Raw genomic sequence first — 12,536 nt, 5'->3', positions numbered from 1 at the left:
GTCCCAGGCATGATAAGTCTAGCAAAGACGTATGTCAAATACGCCATCACGCAACTGCTCAGTAGAAGGCCTAGATAACCAGATATCTAGATGTATGGCGTAATATGAGAATAAACATAAAATTTTCAAGGGATAGAAGATATTGCACCATGACCTTACCAGCCAAGCCTGCCACTTCCTGTGTTCAAAGATTAAGCAACTTATTTTGGAGGGACCCTTGTCAGGATAAAATTGGCAAAGAAATTAATCGCATATCAAGAGTTACATTATATTTACCTGCAGACCTAATGCAACGGTAGGATCTAGCATCATCTCAACTAAGATGGCATAATATGACCTTCAGGGTCTATAGTTTGCCCGATACAGTGATGCCATGATACCTCACAAGACAATATGCTAGATTAGGAGGCGTGAGTCATGTTTCTTGATATTTGCACCCTAGTGCTTCGGAAACCACTTATTTTCTACTGGAAGAACTTCTAATCCACTCACTTGTAACCCTGCTGCGTATGTGGGGTTCATACTAGTAGTAATAAGCGGGTGGTATAGGCACGGCGGTCAACAGTAGAAGTATTGGGGTGTAAATACTCATGAAACGCAACTGTACACTGAAGTATGGCATTTCACAAGAGTGAGATGGATGTATCTGCGGGATATATGTAGTTGATCGCGGACTCCGACGGCAATGACCTTCACGAATAGCTGAGGATAGGGGGTGGATGCGAATCATTGATCTACTACCAAGGTAGACTGCCCTCTTAACACGGCTATGAACGAGAATTAGATTCCTGATACTCCGTATATGCATTAGCCTGAACTAGCCCATATTATCATAAGTGAATTCCATATCTACGGTCCCAATACACGCCTGATGTGCATATGCGGGAGTCCCACTTCCACCACCGAGAGGCCTTGACAGGGTAGAGATCTAGACGGCTCTTCGAGTTTGGTTGACATTTACGGCATAGTGATACTCCCGTACATGGTCGATGTCCCGTTAAATAAATCCACTTATCCTCCAAGGTTGAGCACCAACCCAATATATTTTATCCTACATCCTACACATCTTTTCTCTATACGTGAAGATCTCCTAGACGCCTATACAGTCAACAATGGCCGCTGTCAAAAAGTTGAAGTCCAATCCCAAGCTGGCCGTCATCACGGGTGCGTAATCTTTACCCATCTAATAATAATGCAATGCTGATTGTGTGCAAACAGGCATCAGTGGCCAAGATGGCTCCTACCTTTGCGAGCTCCTTCTGGAAAAGGGATACAAAGTGCACGGTCTCGTTCGGCCCTCCGCCCAGAGACAGCAGACTCTGAATCGCCCCCTGCGAGAGGGGGTGACCCTTCATTATGGTGATATGTCTGATCTGGGAAGGCTCATTCAGATACTTGGCAGCATCCAGGATATCGACGAGATATACCATCTTGCGGCGCAGTCTCATGTCGGCGTTTCATTCGAGACGCCATTATCCACGAGCGATACCAATGCAATGGGAACTCTGCGATTACTTGAAGCTATGAGGGTTCTTGGTTTGGGCAAGACCACCCGATTCTACAACGTAAGTAGGACCACTGTGGCGACATAAGGACGCTAATTCCGAGCCCTTTTTAGGCCGGTACATCGGAGCTGTACGGATCCGACATGCCCGCACCGCAGACAGAAGAGACACCCTTCCACCCTGTGTCGCCGTATGCTACAGCCAAACAATTCCAGTATTGGACTACTGTTAATTTCCGGGAAGCGTATGGCTTTCATGCTTCAAATGGGATTCTCTTCAACCATGAGTCTCCCCGACGGGGTTAGTATATACAGGCACCCTTCCAACCTGGAAAAGGCAGAGCTGGGGGCTAACATTGAGTTTAGGTACCACTTTTGTAACGCGCAAAATCACTACCCAAGTTGCGTTGATTGCCTGTGGACTGTTAGAAAGCTTCGAGCTAGGCAATCTCAATGCCGTCCGTGATTGGGGTCATGCAAAAGACTATATGTACGGCGCACATCTTATTCTCCAACAGCCCAAAGGGGGAGACTACGTTCTTGCCTCCGGTCAGGCATACAGCGTGAGGCAATTTGTTGAAGCCGCTTTCGGGATCATCGGAGTCAAAATCAAGTGAGTCGAGTTTATTCAGGACCTAAACCAAGGCCTGCCTAACATAGTGCAGATGGTCCGGTACGGGCCTCGACGAAATTGGTACTGACTCCGTCAGTTCCAAGGTCCATGTTCGAGTGAATCCAAAGTACTATCGAACTCTGGAAAACGAAACTTTGCTTGGTTCGGCGGAAAAGGCCAGAAGGGTTCTTGGCTGGCAGCCCAAGTACACCTTCGATGACCTGGTGCGAGAGATGGTTCTTTCAGACATCAGAGCTGTTAAGGCTGGCAAGATGTTTGCACACACATACTTGGATCTAGACTGGCTAGTGGATGAGAGCAGTGAGGCACCCAAGGCTCCTATCTATGGTATTGAGAGCAACGGTGATATTCATGATAACGGTCAGAACACCGCCGTCCAACTGACTGCATAAGTTATGTAAACTGGAACTATTGCCCACTTGGGCACGTATGAATCTTGTTAACTAGTGCGTCATACAACATTTGAACATTGAACTTTACCTAGTAGCGGTGATCCGGACAACAGATTCAAATTTGTGATTGAAACCAGATAAAATGAATCCACCATGTCGCTACCCAGGTACCTATTCCAAGGTTAACTCCATGCATAGATCTAGACCTCGGCCCATACCCAAAACCGTGGAACCCACGCTGGTGGGGCTGTGTTGTATTGACTCCGCGAAAGTGTTAGCACCCTAGATTCTGCCAGTTAGATATCCACAATCAACAACTAAGTGGTGATGGGCAGTATGGTTAATTGGAAAGACGGCAACAGAAGGGATGTTAGTACTTTTGCAGAGTCACTGCACTATGCAGGTACTTTGTATGGAGTACTCCGTATACCTACGTGTATTTCAAGCCCTTATAGGTTCTTGGCAACACAGTGGGGACCAAAACATATGGGCCATTTATGTATAGAGAACGGGACTATAGACCTGGCTGACCGTACAGGAGACTAACTTCCAACCTTGGAAGATCCTGAAACCGGGGCAAATATTCCGTACCGCCGCTACATGGTCTATGGATCTGGGCACCGGACTCCGTTGGTGTTTGTTCATACTCGTTTGCATAACATACTCGTTCGATCTCGATACGCTGAGAATACAGGTACATGTATTACGAATGAAATACGCATACAATCCCCATCCATCGGTCGTACTGACCATTGCTTGCCCCTCGAGAAAAAAATAATAATATTGAATCTGGTAGGGTTTTTGTGTGCATTCTCGCCAATATGAGCTATAAATGGGGGAACGGGCACTTGGTTATTCCATCACAATACTAGATTTTTGTGTTGAACAAAAAATGACTGTCGCTAAGGAGGTTAAGTTTGATATGCTGAGGTATGTTTACATTTATCTTCCTTGAATTACCTGCGACATGACTGAATGATCCATAGGCGTCTTCAGGTTGCCGATTATGTGACCTTGTCAAATGGTACGTATCTTGTTCAAAAAACACTCTGAAAACCTGGATTGCTAACCAATTTAGCATTCTGTGGAGGTGAGAACAAAACAAGAGAGCCTAGTGCCTACAACATTGCTCAACCTCAGAGTTAACAACATTTAATAGTCCTCGCTATATTTAAATCCACACACCAGTCCTTCATCACAGCTCACGTACTGATTTTTCTGGGGTATGAATTCGACCGCTTCGACGGAATGATAGCGAGATGGCGTAACGAAACTTCCGAAATGGGAAAACAACTCGACAGCTTCTCTGATCTCGTATGTACAGCACATACGCCACTCTCCTTTATTTTACTATTGTACTAGACTAAAAATCTCAAGATTTCGTTTGTCCTAGCTCCGGTATTTATGCTCTACAGTCTTGGACTCCGCACCCCGGCAGATCAAGCGATCCTATCCTTCTTCGTCCTCTGTGGTGTCGCCCGACTCGCCAGGTTCAATATCTCTTCGCACTTGACACCCAAGGACGTTTATGGGAAGTCGCTCTACCATGAGGGTCTCCCAACTCCGTACGCAGCTCTGATCATCTCGACGGCTGTGGCGGTCGCGCAGTGGTTGAGCATCACAGAAGACCTGACCTCGCGGGTTTCATTCCCTGATACATGGGGCGAGGTTCATATTGCCACTGTTCCATTGATTGTTCTCGGGGCTGGAATGGTCAGCAAAAGGCTCAAGTTAAAGCTCGATGGGGGACTATCTGTTCCCGCCTCCACGGTGGTTATCTTTGGTGCTTGTTGGTTCGTTTCCCCGCTAGACCTCTGAGAGTGGAATGAGACGGAAATTGGCAGAATAGTCCAATAAAAAAGAATGCTGGATTCGCGTGGAATGGACGAAGTGGTGGATACGAGAATGAATGGAGAGATTTGGATTTATTTCAGATACATCGTATTGATGTGCCTCAAGGTCCCGATGGAGGGGTTTTTACGCTGTATGACAGTGGTCTTGTTGGCCAACTAGTATTTTGCTCGGTATTACCGAGCCGCCACGATGTAACAGACCGAGTCCTATAGGGCTTATGTTCTTGGCGTCTAGCGAACGGGGAGCATGGTAGTTTAATGACCTAAAATTGCTTTTAAGAAGCATGACAATCCCCCATCCCGTCCAAGCATCGCAAGCCAGATCTGCTTCTCAATTTCCCCAAGCTATGTCTCTAAAATACTACATCGAACAATCACTCAAGGTCGTCCGACTGACCTCCCACTCGGATCTCAACAAGATCCAACACCTGGACGTAACCCTTCAAGCAGACAACGAGAACCTGATCGTCATATACGGGGGATCGTTTAATCCCCCTCACAAGGGTCACCTGAACGTGCTTCTCTCCGGCCTCCGACCCGAACTCGGAGCTGCAGCGGTGCTCATCCTCCCCAGTGAGGATTTCCACCTCCGCAATAAGCTCGCCAGCAGCCATCCGGACTTCTTCCTCAGCCAAAGCCGCCGTGCAGATCTTCTAGCCGCCATTCCAAATATCCCAAAGGATCGCGTCTGGGTGTGGAGTAGTACCTGGTATCCGTTGAAACCGTTTATGGAGACGGTGGTGCAGCTGACGCAGGCGGACGGGTTCAAGGTGGCGTTTGCACATCTGGTCGGGCCAGATAATTTGAAACTGGATGACCCGCTGGACAACTATCCGTACAAGCTACCGAGAATGTTGATTACTAATAAGGCGAGACACGTCGCCGAGCATTTTCGGGACGATGGACGGCCTGCGATGTGGAAAGGTTTTGGGGAGTGGTCTCGTTATGATAACGGGAAGGGTAAGTCCCTGTGTTCTGTTCTCTTTTTTTCCTTTTGCGTAATGGATGGCTGATTTGTAGTAGAGAGGGACACGGTGAATGAGGAGAAAGAGGTGGTGCTGTGGACGTGCAACGGGGTGGATGACAGCTATCCGAAGAGGAAGGGCTACTATTTACAGTTTTTGAGGCCCGACCCTACCGACATCAACTCGACCAACTTGCGGAGAGATTTGATCCAAACCCACTGTCTGAATGAAGAAAGACTCAGTCGGCTAAGTACTAAAGCTCTCGTTGAGCTCTTTGGAGAAATATTGGGGAATTGATATACAATAGCTTGTTGGCTAGGACACCAACTACAACTCCCAATCAGAAGATGGAAGGTATTATCATGGAATTCAATTCTCTGCTCTTTCCTGTGCTGTATAGTAATGCTATAGACGATATAACCTCTTATATTTATGCCTTTCATTATGAGTTTTGTGGACCCAACCAGCCTCGAGGACGAGATTGAGTTCGATCAAGATCTCCCATTGGTAAAATCACTCCAAGACTTGACAATAGTTGAGTCGTGGAGCGATGGAAAGTTGAAATTCACTACTTTCTACCATTTCATGGATGATGAAAAGATTTTCTTCTGCTACACATCAAATTATAAGGGCGAAATGACCATCGGGCAATTCAATTCATCTCCGCGACGCTTCCAGGATCAAAATATCTATCCAGAGATTCCTGTCAACGCGCACTTGACACTTACACTATAAGGTCTGGATGCTTCTTTAATCCACATGAATTACCAGGCCTACAGTGGTACGAGGATATGATAGGCACAACCCATCTCCCCAAGGCCGTTCTTGATGTGACAATCGTCATGGAGCGGATCTCATAATCGCCTCACTAAAATATAATTCGGTGTTTACGGCTGTCGTGCGAGACGCTGTTATATCACGTCGATCGTTCTCGAGTGACTTGATCAGAACCTGAACCAGTATGTGTCGACCTCCGGTTTCCAACAACTCTGCAAGGTCAATTTTTTCGAATCTCTCAAGTCAGCTGTGGAGCACCTATACACCTCAGGGCTAGCTCATAACGACATCAACCGGATAAAATTATGGTTAAGTATGGATCACCGATGTTGATTGACTTTGATTCGTGTCAACCCTTCGGGCAACGCTTACAGTCATTGGGCACGGAGGGGTGGTACGAAAAGCCGTTTTATTCTTCAGAAAAGGAACATGGCATATTAGCAGTGGGGACGATTTATATCAAGCTTCTTATTTGGCAACTATTTTCTGAGGGAGCGTCTATCATATTTGCGACCTCAAAAGTAATGACGGTCGCAGTGTTGTTGATCATTTCTTTGCTGCTTCAGTGGGCGCGCGTCCAGAGTAGTATGAACTTCCCTTGCGAAAGTAATGATGGAGGCAAGCCTGCTTTGCAGAAAGCCTTTCCGTGGGGTCGTACTGGAGAAGAGCCTCTAGTAGCTCGCAACCAGCACTCTCTAGGCCAGGTACTAGAGGGGTGCTGGGACGCTTCCATTTAGGGAAGGTGTCTTTGTAGTCAGGTAACGTAGTAACACCGGGCCAGCTCTCTTCGTCAGGAGTACCAAGGAGGCTATAAAATGGAGAAGTCAATTCCATTTTCAATATATAGATGGAAAAAAACAAGATTCTTTTACCGGAAAATCGTGAAGATTTCGTCAATCTCTGAGTCACCAGGGAAGAGAGGCTTGCGTGTGCACATCTCAGCAAAGATAGCCCCCACAGACCACATATCGACGCCGGTGGAGTACAAGGGACTACCAAGAAGGATTTCTGGGGCACGATACCATAGAGTCACAACCTTATTAGGGAATCCATGTTAATATTCAAGATTAGAAATGATTTCTTTGACTAGGGGTTTTACCTCATGTGTATACCTCCTCAAGGGAACAAGAAAAGCCCGAGCCAGTCCAAAGTCACCCAATTTCAAGTTACCATCCCGGTCAATCAGCAAGTTCTGCGGCTTTAGATCACGATGTAGAATACGATGACTGTGACAATAGCGAACACCCTCAAGCAGCTGTGCCATGAACTTTTTCACCATTGCTTTGTCTAAACCGAGGTTTATTATCGATGCATTCTGTAGAGGCTTGCCACGGCCACCTTCGCTGACAGGCAGGGCGTCCATATATCTCTTCAGATCCAAGTCTAAGAACTCCATGACGAGATAGAGGTTGTGACTATCGACATGTACAATATTCAGCAACTGAACGACATTCTCGTCCTTCATTTCTTTGAGAAGAGAGATCTCTCGGATGGATGTACTAGGGACACCCTCGTCTTCGTCATCGAGTCGGACTTTCTTTAGAGCAACGATGCGGTTAGGATAGTTCAGCTCTCGAGCCTTGTAGACGACACCGTATGCTCCTGTGGTAAACAAGATGTGCGTTAGCTAGAGTTCAGTGGTAACCATGCCAAACAGACACGGCAAAAATGTCACCTTCGCCAACTTTCTCAATTTTCTGATAATTCTCCATGGTGAAAGTGGCACTTCGTGGGTTCTCTCAATCTTATTCAACGGAAAAGTGGAAATATCCAAGGTAACAGAAGGGATCCAGGAGGAATAGAAGAAAGTAAGCAGTGAGAAAGCAGGAAAAAAGTTTATAAACCCACATACCAGTAATACTTATTCCGCATGTTGCTATGGTGAATGAACTGCAATATCTACGGGGTGTTGCTATGGTGAGTGCGCTACAGTATCTGCGGAACGGCACATAGTTTTTGGTTATGTAATTTACTTGCGAGCTGAACATACAAGTAGAATCTTGTATAGTATTGAGATCCATTTATTTTAGCCGAAACGACAATCAATTAGAAAAACAACCAGATTAGGCCGATTTGCACAGTTATTTCCCCTATGGCCTTTATTTTCCCCCGCCCCTCGATAATTCTCGTTTTTTTGTTCGCTATAAATGGGAGTTAGTTGCTAGGGCTTCGATTGCTTTCTTCACTTTCCCTTTCCTTTCTTTGTCCCTCAACTATCGTATTTCCTCCCCCACTGCTATTTCCCTCATTTTCGTGCAAGCTGTCTTATAAATAACTAAAAGATAGAAGGGAGAAGTTCTTCCCTTTAGAATTCGTGAAAGAGCTTCTTGGACCAGGCAACTGATTATGGAATTTATGAATGGCCAGAACTTGGATGAGAACACCGAGGACCCCCACGAGGAGACCGAATATGACATATTACATGCACGGAGGCGATAACTAGGCCACCGAGGATGTTCTTTGAATATGGGGCTTCAAGCTTTTATGGTAGCCAGCAGATCAGAGGGGATAGATCTTGTTTCTGGACATAACTATTCTACGCCATAGAAATTTAAAGGTTCCATACATGTTACCTTGGGACGAGTGGATATGTGAACAACAACACTCTGATTGATGGTAATTTTTCATCAGATCTATCCGTATTATTGATTATGAAATCATGGTAGTATGTGATCATGCAGGATTCTATAGGTATTGTTAATAGAATGAAAGACTTGTCTAATTGTTCTATCCACAGGGTGAGCTGGCGCAGAACGACTATGAGATTCCAAGAGGCCCAAAAGGCAACAGGGCCAAGACAAATAGCACAAAACATCGATACTGCAACATAGGGCCTCCTATGTGTCAATGGTAGTGATGTTCCGATTTTGACAAGGGACTATGCCCATTAGGGCGAGATCGGTGAATTCAATCGCCAGTGTTTATAGCCTAGTACATTTGCTGGGACTTTTCTATTCCCCGTGCAGCTCAACATTTAATCCAAATGAAAGGTCGGCGTGCTAATCCCACCACAGTGACCACTTTCACAACTGAATCTGGTTATGGACTCAGTTTAACGGTACTTCGGTAAGGGCAAATATCCAAAAAGCATTCCCAAACACCAAGACAACGATGAAAAACCACAAAATCTGGCTTACTTCAGGTCCTATGTGCAGGGGATGAGCTGAGAGATAGAACGTCCCAAATCGTTCAATAGCGTAAAACTGAGGACAATTCCAGAAAATGGTCATAGCGTGAACAATCCAGGTCCGATTAGGGCCTCTGATGTACCAGTTATAAAACTGGTCGACGATCGTCAATGTTAGGCTCAGCCCGAAGGCTTTGTAACGGTGCTTCCAGCGCGGGACACCTGCATAGGCTAGAATGAGGCTGAGCTGCGAGAGCAAAATCGAGATCCGGAGGTCGATCGGGGTCTTGAATTTGAGTAAAAGGTCCAAAATCACAAACGAAAGAAAGTATCAAGAAAAGAATGAGAGGGTAGGGAATAATATGAACGTGCAAGTTTTGAAAGCAGCGGGGACAAATATACTGGTTAGGATGGGACAATATGCGACAAGAACGGTTTTCCAGCCATTTTATCCTGATGTTGTTACAGGTTCCCCTAACTTCGGTGACATCAGAAAGGAGCTGGAGAGTGTCGCGATGCAGATCTTTGAATTCTTTCCCTTCCATGTCTTTACAAAGGGCGATGACTCCTCGGTGACACTGTTCTTGTCTGAGCAAGTTTGGAGTTATTGGGTGATTGATTTGGAATATGTCGAGCCACACTGTCAAAGTCGGTGACGAAAGCCAAGATCTGTTTAACAGAAAAATGCCAGACAGTCTGAAGAGTTGCTGGGCAACAAGATATCCGTCTTTCACGGGCACCAAGGTGCTAGTCGAGATGCGTAGTAGATGACTGGCGTGAGAAAGCAGTCGATGATTGACAGCTATCTTTCGAACGCTCGACCGTGCGGAATGCATATTAACAAGAACAAACGCAAATATCAGTATATCGGCTCGAAAATCCCCAGCCAGTATTATGCGCGTCATCCAACCATGGATACACCTATGCAAAGTGTAGCCTCTTGACTCATGCGTAACCTCACCCACGACTGGTCCAATTTCAGCAAACCCGTATTCGCAAAGTAGCTTCATCGCGCCATGAAAGGAAGCTCGGTTCCCAACCTCCGCTCCACGTGACGGAAAATGATTGGCGTTCTCAATAAGTTCGAACCACACGTCTTGGCTGTCAAGAGCAGCCCATACGGAAAGATAAAACTGAGCCATCCAGTCCTTTTTCTGCAGTTGGTAAAGAGAAAGGCTCCAAGTCAGCTCTAGCGGGTCATGGTCCTTAAAAGGAAGCGATCGACTCGAACTCTCATTAACAAACGACCGATGATCATTGCGCAGTTTCATATAGTCACGACAGCTCATAGCCGTATGGCGGAGGTATTGACCTGCAATTGCCAAGGTGAATGGCAATCCATCTAACTCAGTAACCAACTTATCCAAGTCGGGATCTTCAAATATTCAGTATGCAAAACCAAGACACAATTGTAGCATGATTGAAAGGCTCACCTAGGGTCAAATCTTGGCGGCCCGATGTATGGCACAGGATCTCCCGTTATGCTTCATGTTCTCAATCTTCGTAACAGGAATAGATCCCCCAAGGTCAAGCCCAGGTATCCTGGTAGTAATTATTGTATGACCCTGTCGCACATCTGGCAGCCATGGGTCCATCGTAAACCCTGGAACCGGCTCATAATTATCGTATATGAGCGGCCAATCATCGTTCCCTCGATCACTCAACCATGTATTAGCCCATTCCACGACACTGGTGGGAGCAGTATCGATATCGCGTATGATCTTTTTTAAATCAACCAAATGCGGATGGTTAAGCAAAATCCGCTTTGCCATCCTCAGAAAGTCTGCGGCTATGCTTACTTCATTTGTAGCATCAAACCAAAATATCGCTGAACAAATTTCGGTATGACGCATTGGGTGTGCGAGCGAGAGCTGGGTTTTTCCGATGCCTCCTAAGCCATGTAGAATAATGGTTTTGCCGGAGCTTTGAGGTTGGAGCTTGATATGGATCTGAGTTAATTCCTGTTCTCTGCCGACAAAGGATGGTTATGTCGATGGAACCAAATCAGACGGAAAATTTGTCTTGCGTAGATGTGAGTAAATACATATTACGATTGAAGGCTTAGAGACACTAACCACGAGCGCTCACACCAAATTTAGCTGGAGAGAAGATTCTTCGTGCGTGGAAGGGATCGCTGAAAGCAACTCCTTGCTATACACTGCTGCTGCTAGAGCAGCATAGCCTTGCCACTGCTTATTCTTGTGTGAATCGGCATAGTCACAAATACCCCTGGTCACCAGGCAAGGAAAATGGTTCATAAGTCCAGCGGCTTCCATCTCGAAATAAATAATCCCGAGGTCCTTTGCTTATCTCGGGTACAGGCATCTTTCATGACTTGGTTACCCGACGCGATGACTCCATAATGAACCCTGGGTTTTGTTGAGACGCGAATTCAGAACCGAGATCTTCATCGCTTAGCATAGACATGATATCCGATAGATGCGCCCGGAAGCTAGGAGGCGCTACAAGATGATGGCTTTCAAGGCATGCAAGAGTCCCCTATGATTATATAATATGCCACCAGTCAGAAACATCTGACAGAAAGCTGGTGTACGAACAATGTATGGTATAGATGACCAATGTTGAAGACTCTAACTAAAATGACAAAACCCGCTATTTCAACAATCTGTGTGGACCTCGATGACTAACTGTAATATACACTTTTGTATGGTATGCCTGGTACCCAATGTCATATAATGTTTCCGGTTTAATACCTGGTTTTATTTCTACCATGTATTCGGACTTGGTACCTCACCTGGGGGACCTTTGGCCGCAACGGCCCGTGCCTCGGGAACCCAAATTTGAGCTAGGCAGGTAGCCACTCGCTTACCAAATACATAAACTGCAGTTTGGCAACGGTGAATTCAGTGAATTTCAACAGGTTGACAAATAATAATATGCACTTTTGTGTGATTCCACCAGTTCAATGGTCACATGGGATTTTGGGTAAATCATCTATGAACAACCCTATGTATGTAATCCTTCATTTTTGACAAATAATTAAAAATTACAGTCTTGAAATCAGCTCGCAGTATTGGATAACAGGGATGGTGTTAGACACGTGATCGCTGCCCCTCTATTTCCCAACATCATTATCAGGTGCAGGATGCTGGTCAATCTATTTGTGAGTTCATCTACGAAGCCCTAAAATGGCCTTTACACATGATTATTACACAATAGCATGGATCTGCGCCTTGCCACTAGAAATGGCAGCGGCAAAGCTCATGTTGGAGAAAGTCCATCCTCCATTATTCCAGCCACAAACCGACCACAACGTCTATACA

At 45.8% G+C, this 12,536-nt stretch overlaps 5 protein-coding genes across 5 annotated transcripts; 4 read left to right on the top strand and 1 right to left on the bottom strand.

Annotated features, from left to right (window-relative positions):
• Positions 1–1,112: 1,112 nt before the first annotated feature.
• On the top strand, positions 1,113–2,530 carry N7537_008529 (putative GDP-D-mannose dehydratase; the record flags this gene model as incomplete). The annotated part of the gene is made up of 5 exons (XM_056899584.1): positions 1,113–1,164; positions 1,219–1,565; positions 1,619–1,805; positions 1,871–2,117; positions 2,170–2,530. 5 exons carry the CDS (start codon positions 1,113–1,115, stop codon positions 2,528–2,530), a joined length of 1,194 nt encoding a protein of 397 aa, XP_056751660.1.
• An 892-nt stretch (positions 2,531–3,422) lies between these two features.
• N7537_008528 (CDP-alcohol phosphatidyltransferase family protein) lies at positions 3,423–4,348 on the top strand (the record flags this gene model as incomplete). The annotated part of the gene is made up of 5 exons (XM_056899583.1): positions 3,423–3,460; positions 3,517–3,554; positions 3,609–3,620; positions 3,690–3,844; positions 3,893–4,348. The coding sequence occupies 5 exons, from the start codon at positions 3,423–3,425 to the stop codon at positions 4,346–4,348; spliced, it is 699 nt and encodes a 232-aa protein (XP_056751659.1).
• Positions 4,349–4,730: 382 nt separating this feature from the next.
• On the top strand, positions 4,731–5,645 carry N7537_008527 (uncharacterized protein; the record flags this gene model as incomplete). The annotated part of the gene is made up of 2 exons (XM_056899582.1): positions 4,731–5,343; positions 5,407–5,645. The coding sequence occupies 2 exons, from the start codon at positions 4,731–4,733 to the stop codon at positions 5,643–5,645; spliced, it is 852 nt and encodes a 283-aa protein (XP_056751658.1).
• Positions 5,646–5,792: 147 nt separating this feature from the next.
• Positions 5,793–6,083, top strand: N7537_008526 (uncharacterized protein; the record flags this gene model as incomplete). Its single annotated transcript, XM_056899581.1, has 1 exon — positions 5,793–6,083. The coding sequence occupies one exon, from the start codon at positions 5,793–5,795 to the stop codon at positions 6,081–6,083; it is 291 nt and encodes a 96-aa protein (XP_056751657.1).
• A 588-nt stretch (positions 6,084–6,671) lies between these two features.
• Positions 6,672–8,104, bottom strand: N7537_008525 (cyclin-dependent kinase; the record flags this gene model as incomplete). Its single annotated transcript, XM_056899580.1, has 5 exons — positions 6,672–6,933; positions 6,998–7,161; positions 7,225–7,727; positions 7,801–7,863; positions 7,978–8,104. Coding segments are annotated over 5 exons (1,119 nt in total), but the record flags the coding sequence as incomplete, so codon positions are not given.
• Positions 8,105–12,536: the final 4,432 nt, after the last annotated feature.

Source organism: Penicillium hordei, assembly GCF_028827395.1.
Source record: "Penicillium hordei strain IBT 12815 chromosome Unknown utg000004l_segment0_segment0, whole genome shotgun sequence".
Lineage (NCBI taxonomy): Eukaryota > Fungi > Ascomycota > Eurotiomycetes > Eurotiales > Aspergillaceae > Penicillium > Penicillium hordei.
The sequence above is the reverse complement of the archived record's forward strand: the minus strand, read 5'-3'. Positions and strand labels throughout refer to the sequence as shown.